This window comes from Palaemon carinicauda, chromosome 2, assembly GCF_036898095.1.
Source record: "Palaemon carinicauda isolate YSFRI2023 chromosome 2, ASM3689809v2, whole genome shotgun sequence".
Taxonomy (NCBI): Eukaryota; Metazoa; Arthropoda; class Malacostraca; order Decapoda; family Palaemonidae; genus Palaemon; species Palaemon carinicauda.
In genome coordinates, this window is record NC_090726.1 from 120550832 (window position 1) to 120578438 (window position 27607).

General features: G+C 44.9%; 1 protein-coding gene across 1 annotated transcript in view; it reads right to left on the reverse strand.

Annotated features, from left to right (window-relative positions):
* The window catches only part of LOC137626682 (transmembrane emp24 domain-containing protein 1-like), a 204999-nt gene that overhangs the window by 34878 nt on the left and 142514 nt on the right, over positions 1-27607 (reverse strand). Inside the window, exons 3-4 of the mRNA XM_068357698.1 lie at positions 25327-25519; positions 391-558 (exon numbers count right to left, since the gene is read on the reverse strand). Of these exons, the coding sequence (XP_068213799.1) occupies positions 391-558; positions 25327-25519 (361 nt within the window). The remainder of the gene's footprint in view (positions 1-390; positions 559-25326; positions 25520-27607) is intronic.

The window sequence follows — 27607 nt, forward strand, 5'->3', positions numbered from 1 at the left end:
TTGTTTCTTCATTATGATCAGAGATAAACGTAAACAAAACATTGGTTGCCATTTTTTATCGTGCTTTTTGGCGTGTTTAGGAAACACATGATATAAAATCGCCTTTAATATTTGGGCCTGTTTTAGTTTAGGGTACTGTAGTACATGCATTAAGTGTTCTGTACATTAAAGGGTAGTTTGTTAACAGTACTATGTACAAGGGAAGATTTTAAAAGTCCGAATATACATGTTAAATAAATAGGTAAATATGGTGTCACTAATTCGCGGATTTTCACCTATCGCGGTCGGGTCTGGAACCTATCTACCGCGATAAACGAGGGTTCACTGTACCGCGATAAACGAGGGTTCACTGTACTCTAAAATGATAACAATTAGTTAAAATGACATTACCTGAATAATACCAGTAATAATCATAACAGAAATGTTGATCATAGACCAGGAGTTGACTTTAGTGTAGTTGTTTTCAGCAATATTCCTGTCTCGTGCCTCGTATGCCCTGAGCTGATCTTGCATGATGCGAGACTTAGTAAGATGCCCTCGAATTCTATTCATAGCATCCTGAAATAGTAACAAAGGAAATAGAATAGTGCATGGTGATAATAACAACGTTATCAAAACAAAATGTGATGAACTAAAATATTCAACAACTTAACAGAAGAAATCATTCTTAACAAATTACTATACTGAGAAGTCTTGGCAAGGGAAAATTCCAATGAAATAAATTTTTCTGTTAATTCAACAAAAACAGTTTTTCAAAGTGTCCAAATAACAGATAAACCTTTTATTTGCTTATATTAAATCATTACTTATAAGTGAGGTGATGACTAGTAGTTATTCAGATCATTGGTACACACTACTTTGGTTATACACGTGTTGGGTATTCGCAAATTTCAGGTAACGTGTAAACCCGAAATCTGACATAAAATTTCGTACCCGTAAAATAGCCACACAACGTGTTCAACACTTGAAATCTTGTGTTAGAAACTGCCCAATACTGTAGAGCATAATGTTAAAAAGAACAAATCAAACGTGAAATTTAGCACAAAAAGTGACTAAATAATATTGTAGAATCTGTATTAACAATCACCGATGAACGTAAGTCAAAACATGAAAGTTAGAGTTAGAAATTGGCAAAGAATGAGTCAAAATGTAAAAATTATTTAGAAAATGCCAAATACAGCGTAATGTTTAAAAAACCAAAATCAGAACAGGAAATTAAGCATTTTTTATTTGCTGATAGGAAAGATGTGTGAACGAAGAGTGAAGACAGTTAGCTAACTAACCAAGATAGGGAATAGTTTGAAAAGTTGAGTATCAGTAAGAGTAATGTAAAGTATAGTTTAACCACAGTTTTATTTATATAAAAGTATATTTTTCTTGTTATGGTTGTAAGTTATTTAGTACAATTGCTCCTTTTTCTCTATATCAATGAACTTTACAAATAAAGAATTGACACTTGAACCCATTGTAACCGAAAAGATTTTGGAGGGTTCGTAAATTTACCGCATCACCATTCAAAACTATTGCATAGTAAACCGGGTACAGTACACAAAATCAGTATGCATGCCATACTACCAACATTCCTCTTCAGGTCTACACTGTATCAATAAATATTGCTGGCTATGTGTATTTAGGCTTAGAAAATTAGATACAGTATGAAAAATTCAAATATAATTTGTATTTTTCCTAACCATACAAACCTTAGCTATTTAAATGGGGTATTACTTTAAGCGTAGCTGAAATGACGATCCATTAGATTTTTAACGAGGGTTAACTACCCTCTCGCTAGTTAGCGAGGGGGTAGGGCTACCCCTCCCCCCTCACACACCGGTGAACTGATTCACTTCGCTTAGAGATAAGACTTCACGGGGGACAGGGCTGGCGGGCAAATATGTGTAAATAGCTAAGGTTTGTATGGTTAAGAAAAATACAAATTATCTCCGAATTTGTCATTTGTTCCGTAACCGAAATACAAACCACGCTATTTACATGGGGTGACTTAACCCTTAGGTAGGGTGGAGAGTCCCAGCCTTACTGGCTTTGGCTTTTGCCCGGGGACTCAGAATCTGAGTGAGCAGCACTCGAGAAAAGGAGTCCCTGCACCTCGCAAATTCCTTGCTCCGCAAGGAACGTGCGGCCTACATAAGCTTGTGTGTGAAGGAATGAAGTGTGACTCGTTCTAGGAAGTTGACCTGAAGTCCTTTAGATGGAATTCTAGGTTAGGACGTTCCCAATACCACCTCGTCAGGGTATGGGGGACGCGATAGTATTATATCAATACTAGGAACACAAGGAAGCATGGTTCACTTGCAGTGGTTTGAGGTCAGCTATGCAGAGAACCCAGAATGCTGCTTTCCCCAAGAGAGGGGAGGATGAAGAAAAGAGTAAGGGCCAGACATACTTTTTCATTCATGCAGTCTAAAACCGGGTAACAATGCCCTCAACCTTCTGCTACCTGTCCATTAAGGAGCCTGAGGTTAGACCAGCTATTGTGCAGCCACCACAGGGCCGATAGAGAACGTATCGAGGTTCCTGTGGGTCACGTCCTGCAGGTAGTGGGCTGTGAAGGTCGTTTGACGCTTCCAGACCCCAGCTTGTAGCACCTGCGTCACAGAGAAGTTTCTCTTGAATGCCAGGGACTTTGCGATGCCTCTGACATCGTGTGCTCTAGGGCGACATGACGGAGGAGGGTCTGGATTCAGGGCATGATGGATGACCCTTCGAATCCAAGTTGAGATGGTATTCTTGGTGACCCTCCTTCCTGTGCTCACAAACAGGGCTTGGACGCGAGGACGAACTGCAGCTGTTCTTTTAAGATAACGCCTCAGACTCCTTACTGGGCATAGTAGGAGATGGTCTGGGTCATCTGTTACAGAACGAAGACTCGAAATCCTGGAGTCGAACCGTGAGTCCGGAACTCCAGGATTTTGAGTCTTAGCAACAAACTCAGGAACGAACCTGAACGTTACCTCCCCCCATCCCCTTGAATGGGCAACGTCGTACGAGAGACCATGAAGTTCACTGACACGCTTGGCCGAAGCCAGAGCGAGCAGAAACACCGTCTTCCAAGTCAGGTGACGATCAGAAGCCTGGCGTAATGGTTCGAACGGAGGTCTCTTAAGAGCCCTGAGAACCCGAACCACGTTCCATGGAGGAGGTCTCACTTCCGACTGAGGGCAGGTAAGTTCGTAGCTTTGAATGAGCAAAGAAAATTCCAGCGAGGAAGAAAACGATATTTTCATTATAAAATAAATTTTTGAATATACTTACCCGGTGAATATATAAATAGCTGACGTCTCCGACGGCCCGACAGATTCCAAAAAACTCGCGAGCGATCGCCATGAAGGTTGCGGGTGTGCCCACCAGCGCCGACTATCAGCCAGATACCGCATATACTTCTCAACCAAACCAGTTCTTCTCAGTCCGTAGGGTCTCTATCGTGAAGGAAGGGAGGGCCTTTAATATTATATATTCACCGGGTAAGTATATTAAAAAATTTATTTTATAATGAAAATATCATTTTTAAATATTAAACTTAGCCGGTGAATATATAAATAGCTGATTCACACCCATGGTGGTGGGTAGAGACCAGTAACAAAACAATAAAGGCGTATATGCTCAAGAGTTTTTGACAAATATTTCATAAAAACAAACTTAAGTATAGGTACCTGGTAAGGAAGCAGACTCTGATGATTACTGTGCCTCATTAGTCCGCTTTCCTCACGAAGCCCAGCCATCCTCTCAGGATGCTGAAAGACTCCCAGGAGCTGCTATATCCAGGGCGAACACCCCTATAACAGGACCTCATCAATACCCTTAATCTGGGCGCTCTCAAGAAACAACATTTTGACCACCCGCCAAATCAAAAAGATTGCGAAAGACTTCTTAGTCTTCCGTACAACCCAAAACAAGATTAAAAATCTCAAGAGTAGATTAAAAGGATATTGGGATTAAGGGAATGTAGTGGTAGAACCCTCACTCACTACTGCACTCGCTGCTACGAATGGACCCAGTGTGTAGCAGTCCTCATAAAGAGTCTGGACGTCTTCCAAGTAAAATGAAGCGAACACCGACTTGCTCCTCCAAAAGGTCGCGTCCATAATACTTTGAAAGGATCTATTTTGCTTAAATGCCACCGAAGTCGCTATCGCTCTAACTTCGTGAGCCTTGACCTTAAGCAAACTACGATCCTTCTCACTTAAATGAGAATGTGCCTCCCGGATTAAAAGTCTAATAAAGTAAGATAACGCATTCTTAGACATGGGCAAAGAGGGCTTTTTAACGGAGCACCATAAAGCCTCTGAACAACCTCGTATCGGTTTAGTTCTAGATAAGTAAAACTTAAGAGCTCTAACGGGGCACAGCACTCTTTCAACTTCATTACCTACGATCTCAGAAAGACTAGGTATTTCAAAAGATTTAGGCCAAGGACGAGACGGAAGTTCATTCTTGGCCAAAAAACCAAGTTGAAGAGAACATATTGCTTTATTTGTTGAGAAGCCGATGTTCTTCCTAAAAGCATGGATCTCACTGACCCTTTTAGCCGAAGCCAAGCTCACCAAAAAAAGTGTCTTGAGGGTAAGATCCTTCAGGGAGGCTGAATTTAAAGGCTCAAACCTGTCTGACATTAGGAACTGTAGGACCACGTCCAAGTTCCAAGCAGGAGTTGAAATACGACGCTCCTTAGAGGTCTCGAAAGACTTAAGGAGGTCTTGGAGATCTTTGTTATTCGAAAGATCCAAGCCTCTATGCCTGAAAACAGAAGCTAACATGCTTCTGTAGCCTTTAATGGTGGATGCAGAGAGGGAGCGACCGTTTCTCAGATATAGCAGAAAATCCGCAATCTGCGCTACAGAGGTACTGGAGGAGGAAATAGAGGAGGACTTGCACCACTCTCTAAATACCTCCCACTTCGACTGGTAGATCTTGATGGTAGAGGATCTTCTAGCCCTCGCGATCGCTCTAGCTGCCTCCTTCGAAAATCCTCGAGCTCTTGAGAGTCTTTCGATAGTCTGAAGGCAGTCAGACGAAGCGCGGGGAGGCTTTGATGAAGTCTCTTTACATGAGGCTGTCGTAAGAGATCCATCCGCAAAGGCAGACTCCTTGGAACGTCTACCAGCCATAGAAGTACCTCTGTGAACCACTCTCTCGCGGGCCAGAGGGGAGCCACCAACGTCAACCTGGTCCCTTCGTGAGAGGCGAACTTCTGCAACACCTTGTTGAGGATCTTGAAAGGTGGAAAGGCGTAAACGTCCAGGTGAGACCAGTCCAACAGAAAGGCATCTATGTGGGACGCCTCTGGATCTGGGACTGGAGAGCAATAAGTCGGGAGCCTTTTTGTCAGCGAGGTCGCAAAGAGATCGATGGTGGGTTGACCCCAAGTCATCCAAAGACTCTTGCACACATCCTTGTGGAGCGTCCACTCCGTAGGGATCACCTGACCTCTTCGACTGAGACAGTCCGCCAAGACGTTCAACTTCCCTTGGACGAACCTCGTCAAAAGCGAGATGTTTCGATCTTTTGACCAAATGAGGAGGTCCCTTGCGATGACGAAAAAAGCGTGGGAGTGAGTGCCTCCTTGCTTCGAGATGTAAGCCAAGGCCGTGGTATTGTCTGCATTCACTTCTACCACCTTGTTTCGAAGCAGACTCTCGAAACTCCTCAGTGCTAAATGGACTGCTAACAGCTCCTTGCAGTTGATGTGAAGGCTCCTCTGGTCTGCGGCCCAAAGACCCGAGCATTCCAGACTGTCCAGAGTAGCCCCCCAACCCAAATCCGACGCGTCTGAAAATAACACATGGTTTGGGTTCTTGACTGCCAGAGACAGACCTTCCCGAAGTCTTATATTGCTGTCCCACCAAGCTAGGCAAGTCTTGACTGGATCGGAGATCGGAATCAAGACCGCCTCCAAAGTTTTCTCCTTGTTCCAATGGAAGTCTAGGTGGAACTGGAGAGGGCGTAGGTGAAGTCTCCCTAGAGAGATAAACTGTTCCAGAGATGAAAGCGTCCCTAGGAGGCTCATCCAGCTTCTCACAGAGCAACGGTTTTTCTCTAGCACGAGACGGACTTTGAGCAAAGCCTGCTCGATCCTGTTGGCAGACGGAAAAGCCCGAAAAACTAGACTCTGTATCTCCATCCCCAAATAGAGAATCGTTTGGGAGGGAGTCAGCTGTGACTTCTCCATGTTCACCAAGAGGCCCAACTCCTTCGCAAGGTCCAAAGTCCACTGTAGGTCCTGCAGACAGCGATGACGGGACGACGCTCTGAGTAACCAGTCGTCCAAGTACAGGGAGGCTCTGATCCCCGACAAATGTAGGAACTTTGCTACATTTCTCATGAGCCTCGTAAAAGCAAGAGGAGCAGGGCTGAGGCCGAAGCACAGTGCTCGGAACTGATACACCACATTCCTGTACACAAACCTCAGATAAGGTTGAGAGTCTGGATGTATCGGAATGTGGAAGTACGCATCCTGCAAGTCGAGAGAGACCTTCCAGTCGCCCTCTCTGACTGCTGCCAAAACAAATTTGGTGGTCTCCATCGTAAACTTTGTTTTTACAACAAATACGTTGAGAGCACTGACATCCAGCACTGGCCTCCAACCTCCTGTAAAACTATTTGACTGGCATGGATATAGATGAAAATTACTATATGGCAACACTCCCTCCAACAATAGTTCAAAATCAATAAGTTTAGTATTCTTTAAAATTGATTTTGGACTACAATGAATGTCAGTTTTCTTTTTCCTGCACAGTTTCATGACTGTGTATGCCTGTAATACTGTAATGTTGCCTGTAATAATAACTGTGACGTAATGTAAATGTATGTTATTGGAGCATTGATGAAAGAGAAGGGTGATAATCTAATTAACAGTTTTTTATGTACTGCATCTCCATTGTGTCTGATAGTTTATCGTATAATCCTAACACTTTTTTATATATCAGGAAAATGTCAAATGATGTAGCCTACCTAATGTAATATGCATTCACATGGAATTTTGAAGATTTTGGTGTGGGGTGTTGTTATAAGTTACGAGACCTTTCTTTGGGGGGGATGGTCTAGAGGGCTAAAGGGGGGGAATACAATGAATAAGGGTTTGTGTGAAAAAAGTTTACTAATCATTTGTATGTTAGGAAAATACATATTACTTTCAAAATTGTCAGCCTTATTAATTGTAACAGTATTTTTGTTGAGTCGCAAGCTCCCCCAAAGAAATGGCTTAAATTGATATTGTTTCTTTTAAGAGGTAATTGCAATAATACCCTACACGCAGTAGGGAGACATGTAGAACTGTAAGGATTGGAACATCTCAGTTCTGATCCTGCTTTATTTCAGACATCTTGATTCTGGTCGACCTGAAAAGACTACAGTCATGCCTAGTTATTCGCGATAGTTAGGTTACAGACAAAGGTGCGATAAGCGAATTTTCGCATGTAAATACTACACTGGGGTGGGCTAACTCCTAACCTAAAAAGTCACTGGCCCTTGCCATGAGCGGGTGCCCGAGCTGATGATTAGCACAGTAAATACAGCCTAGTATTGTTTTAATTTGGTTTCTACAACAGTCTAATCATATGTACAGTGTACAATACATCAGCACACATGTACACTACATACTGGACACAGTAAGATTACAGTACAGTATTATGCTAAGGTAAAGTTTACCGAGTCCTCATCATACCCTTACTGTTCTGTATAAAAAAATTTGTTCCTATCTAGTAAAATTGTACTGTAACCTAATACTCACTGATACTGTGCTGTATATTACTTTAATATATGTACAGTATTATTACTACAGTACAGCTTAACTATACTTATTGTAAGTGTTCTATGTTTTCGTTCATGACTCGCGGCCTACGCCGCTACTCTAGTAGTGTGACGCAACTTCTTACGTGTTGTCTCTTGCGCAGTATGTTATCTAAACTTCCTTAAACAGATACATGACAAATTCATAGATAATTTGTATTTTTCCTAACTATACAAAACTTAGCTATTTAACCCTTTTACCCCCAAAGGACGTACTGGTACGTTTCACAAAACCCATCCCTTTACCCCCATGGACGTACAGGTACGTCCTTGCAAAAAAACGCTATAAATTTTTTTTTTTTTTAAATTTTTGAAATTTTTTTGAAAGAATTCAGGCATTTTCCAAGAGAATGAGACCAACCTGACCTCTCTATGACAAAAATTAAGGCTGTTAGAGCAATTTAAAAAATATATACTGCAAAATGTGCTGGGAAAAAAATAACCCCCTGGGGGTTAATGGTTGGAAATTTCCAAAGAGCCTGGGGGTAAAAGGGTTAATAGGGGTATTACTTTCGGCGTAACTGAAATGATGACCCATTAAAATTTAACGAGGGTTTATTACCCACATCGCTAGTTAGCGGGGATAGGGGAGGGTAGCTTGCTACCCTCCCCCTCTCACACACCTGTGCTTGAGCTCACTTTGCTTGGAGGTAGGACTTCAAGGGGGATAGGGTTGGCGGGCAAGTTTGGTTAAATAGCTAAGGTTTGTATAGTTAGGAAAAATACAAATTATCTAAGATTTTGTCATTTGTTCCGTAACTGGAATATAAACCACGCTATTTAATAGAAGTCACTCACTCATTAGGAAGGGTGGACATCCCAGCCAGTCTGACTTTTGGCTTTGCCCGGGGGACTCCTTATTTGAATGTGTAAGCACTCAAGAAATAAGGAGTCCCTGCACCTCGCTAAAACCTTGCTACGCAAGGTCAGCGGCCTACGCAAGCTGTGTGTGAAGGTATGAAGAAGTGTGACTCGTCCTAGAAAGTTGTTCTTAAGTTCTTTAGATGGAAACTTGTAGACTAGGACTTTCCCAAAACCACCTCGTCAGGGTATGGGGACATGACAGTATTAATATTAATACTAGGAACACAAGGGAGCAGGGTTTACCTACAGTGGTTTGAGGTCAGCTATGCAGAGAACCCAGGATGCTGCTTTCCCCAAGAGAGGGGATGATGAAGAAAAGAATAAGGGCCAGTCAAACCTTTTCATTCATGCAGACTAAAACAAGGTAACAATGCCCTCAACCTTCTGCTACTCGTCCAATAAAGAGCTTGAGGTTTTAAACTAGCTGTTGTGCAGCCACCACAGGACCAATAGAGAACGTATTGAGTCTCCTGTAGGTCACGTCTTGCAGGTAGTGGGATGTGAATGTTGTTTTTCGTTTCCACACCCCAGCTTGAAGAACCTGCGTCACTGAAAAATATCTTTTGAAGGCCAGGGACGTAGCTATGCCCCTGATATCATGTGCTCTGGGGCGACGTAACGGAGGAGGGTCTGGATTCAGTGCCAGGTCAATGACCATGTAAATCCATGAAGAGATGGTGTTCTTGGTGACCCTCCTCTTCGTCCTTCCTGTGCTGGCACACGAGGACGGGCTGCAGCTGTTCTTTTGAGGTACAGCCTCGAGCTCCTTACTGGCCATAGTAAGAGATGGTCTGGGTCATCTGTTACAGTACGGAGACTAGAAATCCAGAAGGAGTCGAATCGAGGATCCGCTACCCCTGGATTCTGAGTTTAGCAATAAACTCAGGGACGAAGCTGAACGTTACCTCCCCCCATCCCCTAAAATGGGCTATGTCATACGAGAGACCATGAAGTTCGCTGACTCGCTTGGCCGAGGCCAAAGCTAGCAGGAACACCGTCTTCCAGGTTAGGTGGCGATCTGATGCCTGGCGTAATGGTTCATAGGGAGGTCTCTGAAGAGACCTGAGAACTCGAACCACGTTCCATGGGGGAGGTCTCACCTCCGCCTGAGGGCAGGTAAGTTCATAACTCCGTATGAGTAGAGAAAGTTCTAGCATTGAGGAAATGTTGCGAAAATCCTCTGTCAGAGAGATGCTGGATAGTCTCCAGGCGTGAAGCCGTAGTGAACCTACGGCTTTGTGGAAGATGTTGGCATGTGGTTGTTTGAGTAGATTGTGTCGTGGAGGGAATTCTCTTGGTGGCTCCGTTAGGAGTTGCAGAAGGTCCGGAACCACTCTGCGTGATGCCATAGCCGAGCTATGAGGGTCATTGAAAGATTGACCGATGTTCTGGTCTTGTTGAGTACCCTCCTCATCAGACAGAAGAGGGAAAAGGCGTAAACGTCAATGTTGTCCCATCGTTGTTGGAAAGCATCTTGCCCGAGAGCCTTGGGGTCTGGGACTGGGGAACAGTACAACGGGAGCCTGAAATTCCATGCCGTTGCGAAGAGGTCCACAGTCGGAGAACCCCACAAAGTCAGGACTTTGCTGGCTACTAGATGATCCAAAGACCACTCGGTACTCACTATGAGATGCTCTGCTCAGGTTGTCGGCGAGCACATTCCTTTTGCCCGGAATGAAGCGTGCCGATAGTGGTATCGAGTGGATTTCGGCCCATCTCAGTATCTCTACTGCTAGACGGGATAGTTGCTTTGAAAAAGTACCTCATTTGTTGATGTAGGCCACTACTGTGGTGTTGTCGCTCATCACCACCACAGAGTGACTTGCCAGGTACTGTTGGAACTGTTGAAGGGCTAGAAAGACGGCCTTCATCTCTAAGAGATTTATGCGGAGGTACTTTTCTGACTCTGACCAGAGGCCTGGGGTCGTGCGGTGCAGCACGTGGGGCCCCCACCCTTTTTTTTGAAGCATCCAAAAACAGCATCAAATCCGGGGGAAGACGAGAAGATACACTCCTTTTCGTAGGCTCTCGTCTGCCACCCACCACTGAAGAACCGTCAGTTCCGCAGGTCCCATGGGGATCTGGATGTCTGGGGACTCGTACGCTTGATTTCACCGGGACTTGAGTCACCACTGGAGGGATCTCATCCTGAGGCAACCATTGGGAACTAGACGGGCCAGCGATGAAAGGTGACCAAGGAGACATAACCACGATTGGGCTGGAAGTTCTTCTCGTCTGAGAAAAGGTCTTGCGACCTTCCTCAGCCTTGCTATCCTGTCATCTGATGGGAAGGCTTTTTGGAGAGTGGTGTCTATAATCATGCCTAAGTATACCAGTCTTTGAGTTTGAAGCAGTGAAGACTTCTCGAGATTTACCATGATCCCTAGATCTTGGCAAAGTCCCAAAAGCTTGTCTCGGTGTCGAAGAAGGGCTGCCACCGAGTCTGCTAGGATTGGCCAGTCATCCAGATAACGGAGGAGAAGACTTGTGGTGCTGTGGAAAGACCGAAGCACAGCACCTTGAACTGGTACATTCTGTTGTCTAAGTTGAATCTTAAGTACTTCCTTGAAGACGGATGGACTGGGATCTGGAAGTACGTGTCCTTTAGGTCCAGTGTGCACATGAAGTCTTGCGGTCTTACTGCTAGTCTGACCGTGTCCGCCGTCTCCATGCTGAACGGAGTTTGTTTGACAAACTTGTTCAGGGCTGAGATGTCGATGACTGGTCTCCAGCCTTCAGACGCCTTCTTTACAAGAAAGAGTCGACTGAAGAAGCCTGGGGATCCGTCGAGGACCTCTTGGAGAGCGCCCTTCTTCAACAGGGTCTGGACTTCTGCCCGAAGGGCTTGCCCCTTGCCGATCCCATGGCAAGGGAGTTCAATGACACCGGATTCTTCGTCAGGGGAGGTAGAGATGTTATGAACGGGACGCGATATCTTAGACTGATCACGGAGATTGTCCAGAAATCGGCTCCGAGTTGCTTCCACCTGTTTGAGCAACTTTGTAGGCATCCCCCAACTGGTGGAAATGCAGGGGGACTGCCTACCCTAGCGTTTGAGGCCTCGGCTGCTCCCTCTAGGATTTTTGCCTCCCCTTGAGGACTTTTTGCCTTTCCTTTCTTTGACAGGAAAGGGCTTAGACACCAAGGTCTTCACTGCTGTTGTTGTCATAGTGGTCTCGACTGGACGGGACTGCTGTGGTGCTGGAGGCTTATAGGGCTTGGATGTTAAAGCCCTATGAAGGAGGGAGTCTTGATGAGACTTCCTCCACCTCTCAGTGGCATGTTCCACATCCTTAGGTTCGAACAGGAGGGATCCCTCTAGGGAGGAACGTCGGAGCCTATTAATCTCGGTGCTAGGGACCTCCTGATGGAATCTCTCAGCTACTGCATCCCGACCTTTCAGGATGGTATTTGCCCACAAGTTCGAGACTTGGTGGGCACGAAACTCGATCGTGCGAGTACCTGAGAGCAGGAAGGTTTCCATAGGCTTCCTGGTACGTTCCTTGGAGAAGTCTTCGGAACGTATCAGGATACCTAAGGTCCCCAACCAGATATCGAGCCACAAGTGGCTTGCATAGCACACTTCGCAACTTTCTCCTGGTTGAGAATCTCGGCTGCCGGTTGGAGTCTCTCTCAAGAGGGACTCCCCTGGTTAGCTCTTCCAGCGAGTGGCGAAGAGGAAGAGCTAAACAAGGCTCCTCTAGGATCTCGAAGTACCTCCTCTGCTGTATGCGAGGAGGTGGGAGGAGCTTGTTGGTGGCACCGGAACGGTTGGAGGAGGACATCTCAGAGAGCTGTTGTGAGATCTTGTCCCTGGTACTCTTAACCCCCTGAGACCAGGGCAGGGCTGCGCTGGTCTTAGAGGGTTTTTGAATACCAAAGACACGGTCTAAGGCCATGTCTTTGCCCTCTCGAGGAGGGATCTCTGGGTCGGAAAACCTGTTGAGAGCCCTCATTAGAGTCAGAACTTGCCAAAACACATGTTCTGACTCTTGCTGGTCTCCTCCTGCTGTAGGACTTGCAGCGAAGTCTCCTTCTATCCCTAAAGGCTCTTCTTGGGGAGAGTCGCGGACATTCCCTGAGTGGCAAGTTGGCCCCATCCTAGTCCTAGTAGAAGACTTCGGCAATGTTTTGGAGTCTTTAGATTCCTTCCTGGGAAGGATATGACTCCAACATTGACGAGGGTGGCATGTTCCTTCTAATCTCCGACGTAGTAGACCCCTCGGTGCAAAGAGAGGTTTCTTCCGCTGGTGCAATGGGGGAAAGTCTCTCCTCGCGTGATTCCCTTGGGGACGGGAAATCTTCGTCCGAAAGGGAAGGAGAGGCAGTCTGAGGAATATAAGGAACCTGCCTTGAAGGTCTGCGTGGAGTCAGTTTCGCCCTTCAGGGAAGTGACCGAGTCTAGAACTCCTCTTTCTCTTCAAATGGGTAGAAGAAGCCATGGTTCTGTGTCCCAATTCAGAGAAGACAGGCTTGAAAGCCTGAGTTACGACTCTGATCAGGGCACTGAACCAGGGCTGTTGGCTGACAAACGCGCTGTCAGACATACCGTTTGAAGGGACAGGGATTGAAGGATCCCTGGGAGGAGTCACTATCATTGGTGGTTTCGCCTGTGGTAGCTTTGAGATCCTAGACCCCTCTGGATGTTTCCCTTCTCCCACAATGCGCAGTGGTATGCGTTTGCGGGGGGGATGGCGACCTTGTCGTACATTGTTCAGTAGTCTCGCGTGCAGGAGGATATTGACGCTCGCACGAGGGAGAATATCGGGGCTCGAGCGCGCAGAATTATCACGTTGAGTGCACGGGCGGGCAGGAGTGTTTGTGCGCATCTGTGCCGGCCGTAGGGTGCGCGCGCAGGGGAAAGTTCCCTAGCGTGTGGGCACGCAGTTGAATCATGTGGGGCGCGCAGGAGCGCGGGAGAATGTAGGCGCGCATCCCTTGGACAGGATGGGAGAGTGTGCGCAGGGCGCGCGCGGGAGAAGGCTGGAGCACAGGTGAGCGTTGGCACGTTGGAGAAGGCAGACTTGCTGACTTCCCGGAAGTACTGTTCTCTGCTCTGATGATCGTTGGCGCACAGGTTTTACCTGGCAGGTAGGATGATGCGCAGGAGAGTTGGATGTTGGGCGCGTAGGCTCAAGGGCAGGAGACTGTTGGCGGGCAGGAGACTGTTGGCGCGCGGGAGAGCGCTGGCACGTAGGGGAGCGCTGGTGTGCAGGAGAGCGCCATTGTGCAGGAGGTTAATGGCGCGCAGGTGAGTGTTGGCGCGTAGATGGGCGTGGGCGTGGGCGTGTAGGAGAACATGGGCGCATATGCACATGAGAGCGCGCATGGCGCATGCTGGAGCTATGCTCCTGTTGGAGCATATGCGCGCGTTGGCGTGTACGCCCTTGATGCCCTGTGTTAGGGTTTAGTGATGGGGCCTGACGAGCTACTAAAGAGCGTTCGTCAGGTCTCGTTGGCGCGCAACAGCGTGCTTAGGTGGAGCCTTGTTAGGCCCATGTAGAAACGGCGACGGCAGGTCGGCAGGTCTATCGGGTGGAAGGTCGACGTGTCCTTTAAAAGGACAACCTTCCACCGAAGGAGATTGCGAACGATCTGCAGAAAGGTCCAGGACCAATGCAGGTGCAGTGATGGATGAGTGGTCTAGAGGTTCCTCTGCGGTGGACTGCATCGAAGATGTTGAACCAAAGAGGCGCCTCCTCACCGCAGGTGAAGGAAGGCCTCTAAGGCGAAGAGGAAGGCGAGCCTTCCGATGAATGCGCCCTCTAGGGGCCGTTGGATTAGCAAGCTGACCTTCTGCAATCCTCCGAAGAGGAGTCTCTGTAAGTGAACTCCCCCGTGGGAGAGAAACACAAGCAGGAGAGACTGACGATGGACTTAGTTTCTCCCTCGTAGGTTGAACTGGAACGGGAGAAACTAAGCCGTCAGCTACCGTGGAGTTTGGAGTGGAAGAGGTGATGGGTGATACCGCATTAGATACCTCTGACACCACGTCGACAAGAGACACAGGATCAACTTCTGACGGTGACGCACCCAATAGGATGTAGTGAAGCAAAACCTCCTTGGAGGGCGAACCCGTAAGCCCCAAGGAGGACCAAGGCTGAAAAAGTGAGGTTAGTGACATATATCGGTCTACGCTACCACTCGACGGTCTCTCAAAAGAGACTGACCGAGTGGGAGCTTCGGAGGAGGTTTAGGCAACGGAAGAAGAGCCCTTGGGTTTTTCTAATTTCGAAGCAACCTTCGAAGGAGAAATATCCCGTTAGGACTTCTTCTTTCGTCGTTGCGAAAACCTCTTCCACTGGGAGGCAGACCACTCCCTACACTCACTACACTTGTTGCTGCTATCACACCGTTGGACCCTACAAGAAGGACAAAGGGCGTGAGGATCAGTCTCAACCGCCGACATGAATGTTCCAAAGGGGCGGTCGGGCCACCCAGGGCAGGTGCGCATGATTGCAGAGGTCAACTTCACATATACAGAACTAGAAAAAGAATAGAACAAAAGCAATTAAATGGCTGCCAATATGACGGCGAGGATGAGAGCGGACATGTCCGTCCACCATCCGAGCCGAGAGCAAAGTGAGCTCAAGCACAGGTGTGTGAGGGGGGGTAGCAAGCTACCGTCCCCTACCCCCGCTAACTAGTGGTGTGGGAAGTAAACCCTCGTTAAAAATTAATGGCTCGTCATTTCAGTTACTCCAAAAGTAATACCCCTATTAAATAGCGTGGTTTGTATTCCAGTTACGGAACAAACAGTTTATTTAATAAACTAAAAACTTGAATATCTCAAATAAAAAAAAACTGTGCATTCGATTACTGTACTTTTCAGCAGCCAGCCCCCCCCCCCCCCCCCCCCCCCTCTCTCTCTCTCTCTCTCTCTCTCTCTCTCTCTCTCTCTCTCTCTCTCTCTCTCTCTCTCTCTCTCTCTCTCATATTCTATTTTGTTTCAGAAGCATTATTGCATTCTAGAAAATTACGATTATTTAAACAGTTAATTGAGCTTTAATAAAATATTCATGTATTTTTGTCTTAAATTTCAGGTGTGATCAGATCAGCTGATCTGATCACGGCACCCAAAATACTTACATAGATAAAATACACCAAAAATTTAAAACAAAAGCATATATTTTATTTAAGCACAATTAACTACTACATTTAAATAATCGTAATTTTCTAAAACGCAAAAATGCTCCGAAACAAAATACAGTAGAATATTCAGAGAGAGAGAGAGAGAGAGAGAGAGAGAGAGAAATGAATGCCAGAAAAGAGATGAATAAAATCGCGAAAAATAAAGACAATCAAGAGTTAGAAAGATTCGTTGTAGATGTGTAGAAGAGCAAAGTAATGTACGAAAGGGATTTGGGAAAGAATTGGGTAAAGGATTAAGGATATAATAACAATAGGTGAAGGACAATCATAATGTGAAGGAGAAATCATACTAATAGGCATGATAGATTATATCAGTGAGGTAATTCTGTGAAAGTGAATGGTCATATCAGTGGGATAATATCCTGAAAGTGAATATAGGATGATGACGTACTACGCAGATTCGATTAGCTGATTTGAATGTAAACAATACATAAGATTATAATTAGGTATGTTATTAACTATAAATACGATACTAAAATGACAAATTCGTAGATAATTTGTATTTTTCCTAAGCATACAAACCTTAGCTATTTAATTAGGGGTATTACTTTCAGCGTAGCTAAAACGACGAGCCATTAGATTTTTAACGAGGGTTTACTCCCCGCCGCTAGTTAGCGAGGGGGTAGGGAGCGGTAGCAAGCTACCCCTCCCCCCATCAAACACCGGTGAATAGCTCACTTTGCTTAGAGGTAAGACTTCCTGGGGGACAGGGCTGGCAGGCAAGTTTGATTAAATAGCTAAGGTTTGTATATTTAGGAAAAATACAAATTATCTACGAATTTGTCATTTGTTCCGTAACCGAAATACAAACCACGCTATTTAATTAGGGTGATTTAACCCTTAGGTAGGGTGGTAAGTACCAGCCGTACTGGCTTTGGCTTTTGCCCGGGGACTCAGTATCTGAGTGTGTAGAACTCAAGACAAGGGGTCCCTGCACCTTGCAAGTACCTTGCTCTGCAAGGACCGCGGCCTACGTAAGCTAGTGTTTGAAGGAGTGAAGTGTGACTCGTCATAGGAAGTTGACCTGGAGTCCTTTAGATGGAAATCTAGGTTAGGACGATCCCAATACCACCTCGTAAGGGTATGGGGACGTGACAGTATTAACTTAATACTAGGAACACAAGGAAACATGGTTTACCTGCAGTGGTTTGAGGTCAGCTGTGCAGAGGACCCAGGATGCTGCTTTCCCCAAGAGAGGGGAGAATGAAGAAAAGAATAAGGGCCAGGCATACGTTTTCATTCATGCAGACTAAAACCGGGTAACAATGCCCTCAACCTTCTGCTACTTGTCCATTAAGGAGCCTGAGGTTTAAACCAGCTGTTGTGCCGCCACTACAGGGCCGATAGAGAACGTATCGAGCCTCCGGTGGGTCACGTCTTGCAGGTAGTGAGCTGTGAAGGTCGTTTGACGCTTCCACACCCCTGCTTGTAGAACCTGCGTCACAGAGTAATTTCTCTTGAATGCCAGGGACGTAGCGATGCCTCTGACATCGTGTGCCCTAGGGCGACGTGACGGAGTAGGGTCAGGATTAAGGAAATGGTGAATAACCCTGCGAATCCAAGCTGAGATTGTATTCTTAGTGACCCTCCTCTTCGTCCTTCCTGTGCTCATGAACAATGCTTGCACTCGAGGATGGATTGCAGCTGTTCTCTTAAGGTAGAGCCTTAGACTCCTTACTGGGCACAGTAGGAGATGGTCTGGGTCATCTGTTACAGAACGGAGACTCGAAATCCGGAAGGAGTCGAACCGAGGGCCCGGAACTCCTGGATTTTGAGTCTTAGCTACAAACTCAGGGACGAATCTGAACGTTACCTCCCCCCATCCCCTTGAATGGGCAATGTCATACGAGAGACCATGAAGTTCGCTGACTCGTTTGGCCGAGGCCAAAGCAAGCAGGAACACCGTCTTCCAAGTCAGGTGGCGATCAGAAGCCTGGCGTGATGATTCAAAAGGAGGTCTCTTAAGAGACCTGAGGACTCGAACCACGTTCCATGGAGGAGGTCTCACTTCCGACTGGGGGCAAGTAAGTTCATAACATCGTATGAGTAGAGAAAGTTCGAGCGAGGAAGAAATGTCCATTCCTTTGAGCCTGAAGGCAAGACTTAAGGCTGAGCGATAGCCTTTCACTGCCGAGACTGAAAGGCGCATTTCTTGCCGCAAATACACGAGGAACTCCGCTATTGCTGGAATAGTGGTATCGAGTGGAGAGATACCCCTTCCACGAAACCAACTACAGAAGACTCTCCACTTTGCCTGGTAGACCCCTGCGGATGACTTTCGCAGGTGTCAAGACATCCTTTCCACAACTTGTTGCGAAAAGCCTCTCTCTGTGAGGAGATGCTGGATAGTCTCCAGGCGTGAAGTCGTAGCGACGCTACGGCTTTGTGGAAGATGTTGGCATGTGGTTGTCTGAGTAGCTCGTGTCGAGGAGGAAGTTCTCTCGCGAGTTCTGTCAGGAGCTGCATAAAGTCCGGGAACCACTCTGCGTGATGCCATAGCGGAGCTATTAAGGTCATTGAAAGGTTGACCGATAGTCTGGTCTTGTTGAGTACTCTTCTCATCAGACAGAACGTGGGAAAGGCGTAGACGTCGATGTTGTCCCACCGTTGCTGAAAGGCATCTTGCCAGTGCCTTGCGGTCTGGGACTGGGGAGCAGTACAGCGGGAGCTTGAAATTCAAGGCGGTTGCGAACAGATCCACCGTCGGGGAACCCCACAAAGTCAGCACTTTGTTGGCTACTAGACGATCCAAAGACCACTCGGTACCCGCTATCTGAGATGCCCTGCTCAGACTGTCGGCGAGCACATTCCTCTTGCCTGGAATAAAGCGAGCTAATAGTGGAATCGAGTGGACTTCGGTCCATCTCAGTATCTCTACTGCAAGATGGGGTAGCTGCTGTGAAAAGGTACCTCCCTGCTTGTTGATGTAAGCCACTACCGTGGTGTTGTCGCTCATCACCACCACGGAGTGACCCGCCAGGTACTGTTGAAACTGCTGAAGTGCCAGATACACGGCCTTCATTTCTAGCAGGTTTATGTGGAGGCACTTTTCTGATTCTGACCATAGGCCTGAGGTCCTGTGGTTCAGAACGTGGGCCCCCCACCCTTTTTTTGAGGCGTCCGAAAAGAGCATCAAAGCCGGGGGGAGGACGAGAAGATCCACTCCCTTACGTAGGTTTTCCTCTGTCAACCACCACTGGAGATCCGTCCGTTCCGCAGGACCCATTGCGACCCAGAAGTCCGGGGAATCGTGACCTTGATTCCACCGGAACTTGAGTCACCATTGCAGGGATCTCATCCTGAGGCGACCATTTTGAACTAGACGGGCCAGAGAAGAAAGGTGACCGAGGAGACGTAACCATGATTGGGCTGGGAGTTCTTCTCGTCTGAGGAAAGGAACTGCGACCCTCCTCAGCCTTGCTATCCTGTCGTCTGATGGGAAGGCTTTGTGGAGATTGGTGTCCAAGATCATGCCTAGATACACCAGTCGTTGAGTTGGAAGCAGAGAAGACTTCTCGAGATTTACCATGATCTCTAGATCTTGGCAAAGTCCCAGAAGCTTGTCTCGGTGTCGAAGAAGGGTCGACTTAGAGTCTGCTAGGATCAGCCAGTCGTCCAGATAGCGGAGGAGACGGAAGCCGATCCTGTGTGCCCACGAAGAAATCAGTGTGAACACCCTGGTCAAAACTTGAGGTGCTGTGGAGAGATCGAAACACAGCACCTTGAACTGGTAGATCTTGTTATCTAAGCTGAATCTTAGGTACAGTACTTCCTTGAAGACGGATGGACTGGGATCTGGAAGTACGCGTCCTTTAGGTCCAGTGTACACATGAAGTCTTGTGGTCTCACCGCAAGTCTGACCGTGTCCGCCGTCTCCATGCTGAACGTGGTGTTTGTTTGATAAACCTGTTCAGGGCTGAGAGGTCGATGACTGGTCTCCAGCCTCCAGACGCCTTCTTTATAAGATAAAGTCGACTGAAGAAGCCTGGGGAACCGTCGACGACCTCCTGGAGAGCGCCCTTCTTTAACATGATCTGGACCTCTGCCCGTAGGTCTTGGCCCCTTGCCGATCCCATGGCAAAGGAGCTCAACGACACTGGATCCGCTGTCAGGGGAGGTAGAGATGTTATGAACGGGACGCGATATCCCTGACCGATTACGGAAATCGTCCAGGAATCGGCCCCGAGTTGCTGCCACCTGTCTGCGCAACTTTGAAGGCATCCCCCCACTGGTGGACATGCAGGGGGACTGCCGATCCTAGCGTTTGCGGCCTCGGCCGCTCCCTCTAGGATTCTTTCCTCCCCTGGAGGACTTTTTAAAAGGAAAGGATTTCGACACCGTTGCCTTCGCTGCCACAGCCGGTTTCGTTGTCTTGGGCGGGCGAGGTTATTGAGGTGCCGAAGGTTTATAGGGCTTAGATGTAAGAGCCCTAGGAAGGAGGGAGTCCTGGTTGGACTTCCTCCACCTCTCGGCTGCCTGCTCCAAGTCTTTAGGCTCGAACAGGTTCTTCCCTAGAAGGGAAGAATGTCTGAGCCTGCTGACCTCAACGGCTGGGACCTCTGTCAGTGAACTACCCCGAGGGGGAGAATCACCTGCAGGAGAGACCGTAGGACTTAGCTCCTCCCTCGAAAGATGTTCGGAGGCAGGAACTAAGCCTTCAGCTGCATCGGGAACCAAGGTAGGGGTTTGACCCAACTTGTCGGAGGCCCCTGCCACAACAATGTCGACGATAGACAGAGTCAACCTCCGCTATAACCGGTGACTGTTTGACAGCAGCCCCCAACTGGATTAAGTCAAACAGGGCTTCCCTGGAGGGCGAGCCCTTAAGCCCCAAGGAAGCCCAAAGCTGCAACAAATCATCATTATTCACAGAGTTAAATGATAAATTCTCCCCCGAGGGAGGAGGAGGAGCTGCCTCGCTATGGGAGGCAACTCCCTCTCCCGAACCCCGAGGTCGGTCAACAAAAGAACGGCCTACGCTACCACTCGACGGTCTCTCGGAAGAGGCCGCTCAAGCGGGAGCTTTGGAGGAGGTTCGGGCTACGGAAGAAGAGTCCCTGGATTTTTTCTTTCTTCAAGGAAACCCTTGAAGAAGAAAGATCCCTTTTGGACTTCTTCCGGCGCCGGGAAAACCTCTCCCACTGGGAGGTAGAACACTCCCTATACTCACTGCATACTTTGTCTCTGTCACACCGTTGGCCCCTGCAGAACGGACATAAGGTGTGAGGGTCTGTTTCGACCGCCGACATATAAGTGCCACAAGGGCGGTCAGGTAATCCGGGGCACTTCTGCACAATGCTACAGGCCAACTTCCAAACACACACTGAAAGAAAAAGCAAAAAGATTAGGCTGTCAATAAGCGAGGGTGTGAGCAGACACGTCTGTTCATCACCCAAGCCAAAAGCAAAGTGAGCTATTCACCGGTGTGTGAGGGGGGGACGGGTAGCTAGCTACCCCTCGCTAACTAGCGAGAGGGTAGTAAACCCTGGTTAAAAATCTAATCGCTCGTCGTTTCAGCTACGCCGAAAGTAATACCCCTAATTAAATAGCGTGGTTTGTATTTCGGTTACGGAACAAATGTGAACATTACATGCATTATTATTAGATACAGTTAAGTGAAACACCAGTTTAATAAAAATCCGGTTTATTTCAATTATAGCTGTAATTTTTTACCACCGTATATGGATTCATACTGTACGGAGAGGGCTAGGACCCGCTAGGTGTAGAAATAGGTAGTGACACGCAGTGCTCCCAGTGTAGAGAAGCACGGGCTATTTAAAATCATCTCCCAGCTTGAATTTTATCGCAATTTTTATGAGAACTTTTATTTAATAGGTATTGCATTGTTCTTGGCCACCCCAATGCTGTTGCCAACTATTATAAATCTAAATCTTAATGTTAGGTAAACAATCATCACTTTTTTTTTTTCCTTGGCCGCGAAAAATCGAAACCGCGAACCAAGAAACCGCGATTAACGAGGTCTGACTAGTTAATGATTTGTCGAAGTTGAGAATTCAAATGTTCTGCTAATAAGTGTGTCTTGTAAACTTTTACACCAATTCGTTTGTTACCTATTACCAGATTTGTACAGTGGTCATTTTTTCCTATGAAAAAAATAGGGAACAGGGACAATGAATATGATTATTTATTCAAAGCTAGGCATAGTGGAGATAATGATCCCGACAGGAAATCCTCACTTGATAGGGGTAGAAAATACCCCATAGTGGGGTGATATCCTTTCTGATTGAAAGCGTTCACCTGCTGACTGTACTCTTGTAACAATTCTATGCTTGTGAAGAATCTGTTTATTCTTCCAGTAAGTAAGTAAGTGCCAACATGTGAAAATGAAATGGTTTCTCGCTGACCCGAAGGCACCTCACTGTACTGCCCACATTAAGAACTTCAGTCCTGGAACATTTTTGCATTTACAATTCGACTTCAACTTATGCACATCTATTCCGAGACACCAAGATGACTCCAATTTTGTCTCTTCTTGGTAACATATTGCAGAATAGTATTGCAAATTTGTTAATTGCAGAATAACAAGTTCAGGATGAAGAAGCCAACAGAGAAGATGCAAATAATTTTTTGGATGAGTTTTGGATAAATTTGAGCATTAACAAGTTTTCCAGTCAACATATGCTCATTGTTCTTTGGCTCGCAGTCCTGTTAAAAGCTGCATTCAGAATCATCCGCATTGTTTATTTTATCGTAGGGTAACCGGTTGTAAGGTCATTTCAATACTGTCCAGTAGCTGGCATATGCATATAGTTAATCATCTATAAATTATCCCTGATTATGAGTACAGAGTATTATAGTGTTACGGGAGTGTCCAATGTATGGGCATTTTTTTTTTGGGGGGGGGGGTATATTAACATGATTTTTTAATATTGTTATTGTGAGGCTGGTGTGTAAAGGGATACTGGTATTTTCTTACAATTGAAATTTCCTTATCAAAGTACTGTACAGTATTTGTCAACCTTTTTCATTTCTTAATTTTTGTAATAAATTTTTGTTGTTGTTAATCCTCTTTCAATACACTTCCTCACCTAAGATATTTTCCGTTCCAGACTGAAGTTTTTTGTTCTTAGTAATATTATTTCTTTCCTTCTCCTAATGTTCAATTACTGTACATGTAAATAAGAAAATATCTTACCTAGAAAGCATATTGCTCCTCTTATTTAGGAATCCGTGCATAGCACTGCAGAGAGAGACGGTGAAACGAAGAAAAGATGATAGGGAAATTTGAGGTTCTAGCTGGGTACCCTTGCCCAGTAAAAAAAAAATCGAGGGGTGGTGACCAGTGTCGAGTTCTCTTGACTGTTTGCCTTTTGGCCAGATTTCTGGGTATTCCACTGTTTTATCTTTTTGTGTAGTGAACGCTGGAGTGTGGTCGGCATTCAGACACTAGGCAGTCTGCGTGCTACATCTAACCAGAGTCTGAAAACCACTACAACGGTCAAGGAGTATTTCAGGGTTAAAAATCTTCCTTGCAAGGTTATGTTGATACTGGACAATGTCCCTTGCCACCCAATACCACTTCTCTCATACAACCCAAGGACAAAGGCATCATAGCGATATGATTTACGGCATACTTTATGACAAGCAGTTGATGTTTCTTTGGGAGACATAGGGATAAATGTTCTGGGTTATATAGTGCAGTGTCAAACATTTTTGGGATGGAGAGACTTAGTTGATGAACAGTGTGGAAAAAGCAGTGCCCTTAATTCCTGAATGATTAAAATACTTTGAGGAGCCAGTCAAGAATGTCTCCATGAATTTCGTAGAACTGAGTAACGAACTCGAGATGGAGTTGGGAAAGGAAGGTTTTGAAGAATTGATCAAGGCTCACAAGCAAATGAAGAATTGTTGCAGTTGGAGTAGCAACATAAAATTGAGGACAGTTTCCTGAACCCAGAAGCTAAAAATTTCAGGCTCAAAGAAATGCAATGGGGATTTTACTATTTATACAATATTTTGATGATCTTTGAGTCCAAGGATCCTTCAGCTGAATATTTTGCAAAAATAAAGAATGGTGTTGAAGACTTGGTAATGCCATATAGGCTGATTTTTTGGGACAAAATAAGAAACTCCGCAAACTTTGGATCACTTCCTGATCTAAGTCATTGTGTAATCTTGACACCGAAGAACCCCTGACACCAACATCAGGCTTGACCAAAAAACCTGTAACAGATAATGCAATTATAATTTCATCTTTGCCATTAATCACATACCCTTCTCCTCCAACAACTACTGTAATTCCTCACTTCCAACTCCAGCTTCTTCCGTGTCCAGTAAGCAGAAGAGATGCCAACTATAAAGCAAAGTGACATTTATTTGTTTATTAAAATCACTAATATTACAGTTTATTGTTTTGTAACATTGTTTATTGTATAATTTTTCTCCCTCTTATTGTTAAAAAACTACACACTTCATTCAAATTGTATACAATATGTACAGTACCTGTACTTCACATGGAGGCTTATTAATGTAGGCATGTGGTTTTTGTAGAATGACAGCAGGTCATGTGCTTTTTCATGTTTGTTATGTGTATAGGGAGCATATACAGGTAGTCACTTTATAGGGATAAAATCTTGAAACCAATTAATGACCTACAGAGGGGTATTAGTGTATAACTAATATTACTATACTATGTAGTTATACAGTATAGGAATAGCATAGAGAATCAGCCACATTATTATTATTATTATTATTATTATTACTATCCAAGCTACAACCCTAGTTGGAATAGCAAGATACTATAAGTCCAGGGGCTCCAACAGGGAAAAATAGCCCAGTGAGGAAAGGAAATAAGGAAATAAATAAATGAAGAGAACAAATTAACAATAAATAATTCTAAAAAAGTAACAACGTCAAAACAGACATGTCACATATAAACTATTAACAACATCAAAAACAAATATGTCATAAATAAACTATAAAAAGACTCATGTCCGCCTGGTCAACAAAAAAGCATTTGCTCCAACTTTGAACTTTTGAAGTTCTACTGATTTAACTACCCGATTAGGAAGATCATTCCACAACTTGGTAACAGCTGGAATAAAACTTCTTGAGTACTGCGTAGTATTGAGCCTCATGATGGAGAAGGCCTGGCTATTAGAATTAACTGCCTGACTAGTATTACGAACAGGATAGAATTGTCCAGGGAGATCTGAATGTAAAGGATGGTCAGAGTTATGAAAAATCTTATGCAACGTGCATAATGAACTAATTGAACGACGGTGCCAGAGATTAATATCTACATCAGGAATAAGAAATTTAATAGACTGTAAGTTTCTGTCCAACAAATTAAGATGAGAATCAGCAGCTGAACAATACTCAAAACAAGGTAGAATGAAAGAATTAAAACACTTCTTCAGAATAGATTGATCACCGAAAATCTTGAAAGACTTTCTCAATAAACATAACTACTACTGTACTCTTACATTACAGCATTTAAGTATACCATACCTTCTTAAGATTTACAGTAAAAGACAAAATACTAACCTTAATATCTTCAATTTTCATCTCATAAATCTCTTCAGCTGTAACACTTGAATCAATCCCACCATCATCCCAGAGATCATCGTCCTCATCATCACTTTCAATAATAACACCAAAGAATACAGTCTTAGAATTGAAATGTGAGAAAGTGTTGTCCCAACAAATCTTGTAATCACCCTCTTCAGACATCGTAGTTCTGCAATATAGCGTCAAATAAAACAGAATTCTAATAATAATTTTTTTTATTTCTATACTTATATGATTTTTGTAATGGTTCTTCAGAAGTTTGTTTAATCAACATTTACCCACCAAAATTTATCAAAAAATTTCCAATTTTCTTTCCTCTTATGGTCCTCAGCCGTGATGCCGTTTTGTGTTTTTTTTTATCTCAAAGCGTGGTCACATGGTGATATCTGGCATCTACCAAAGGTCACGCTGACTACAACTACAATAAAAACCACACTTTATAACATTACTTTAGATTTTAGCAATTAAGCTTTGATAATGAAACCATAATTACAATAAATAAAATAAATATAGATTATCATTTTTTTACTCAATCCTTGAATAATAAGATTCTAAATATGTACAGTAATGTCTCACAACAAAATTAATTCATTCTGGAGTGGCTTTCTTAAGGTGACTTTTTTGTATTGAGTCACATTTCACATGCAGATTGCCCAATTCATTCCAAACCCTACAAAACACCACATTAAATCTCATAATAAAGCTACAGTATAACCACAATGATGTACTGTACAGCCAAATACATTTGAACCATTCAATATACCTAAACTAAATGTTAATACCTGTAAATTAGGTAGTTATTACAACATAAGGTAATAATAAATGGAAAATAATACAATACTGTACATATACTAAATGTATAGTTCCATATGTACTGTACTATTATAGTTACCCCTATTATAGAGTACAGATACATTTTCTGTTGTCTGAACCCATTTTCTTTTACTCTGTGTTGGGTGACTACAGTATTCTATTCTTGGCCTGGCTGGTAAATCTCTATTTCTTAAGGTGAAACATTTTTCGTAGAGTGAGTCATAAAAATATTCGCATCTCCTTTCGCAGCTTGAAAATTTCATAAGCAGAGTCTTTCGTGAAGAGAGGTATGTATGTATAAAAATTTTTGGGCTCAGCCATGTCGTCCTGATTGAAGGTTCCTTTAGGCAGCTTTCTAAGGGATATTTAGCTACAGATACTCCCAGAGAATTAACCATAGGTCTCCAGAATTCTAACTCTTGGCGCGTATATCTTTAATATAACTTTAAGGATATCGCATAATATCAGGGGCCGTATTTTTTGATACGACAGATGGCAATCATCACCCCGAATAGATTTTACTCTTTGAGAGGGAAGAGTGGCGAAATGAAGGGGAGCCGTTATCAAGGTACCCGGTGGATCCCCTCCCTGTACTACTACGGCGCCTTATTCTTTCAATGTAGCATTTAAGCACGGTGCTCTCCCACATTTCTCTCGGTGTTGTTACTGTTTTTAAGGAATATTATCATGCAATCTCCAGCATCTTCTTCCTCTGGAAAGTTGAGTATTTAATCTTTCCTATGTATAATTTATAGCTCCCTTGTCACAGTTAAATTAACATAATTTAGGTGTGTTAAGTGGAGCACTGCCATCCCCGGAGGCGGCCATTATAAGACCGCTGTCGCACGACATAAATGCTTTATTTAGTTAGTAGTGCAACGTTCCCGAGCTAGTTAGGCAAATTATACTAGTGAAGATCGCACTTACACATATAATATTTCCTCTTCCGAAAATAACGTATCTTTCGTATATGATAGGGCCTCGGTGGTATCACTCGTAGCCGAGATCCCCACTCGAGTTAGGCTACCCTAACCCGTTTTTGTATACTTTAGTAACGTTAATCCCCAGTTTAACCTCTAGTATCGTTTCTATTAATTCGGTCTGGGATATATATTTCCCCTAGAATTATTGGTATAATTCAATACACTTCTCTTTTGGAGAAAAGAGGATAAACCCTTCTTCCCCCGAGTGCCGCCATCCCAGGCGACAACCCTATCTTCCGTCATCCCCAACGAGTAGTTAACTCCGGCTTGACTTGGATAGTGTTTTACCGTCGATCTTCTTTGCCGGCGAGTATCCCGGCATTGAAGTATGACAGTAACTCGGGGTGTATTGTCTTGTAGCCGACAACGTCTTCGACAGAGGAATAGTGGTTCCTCTGCCAGCTACGGCATTGTCGGCAAAGGTTGCTAGGCTTCCCTAGTCTACAACCGAAAGTGGGCAG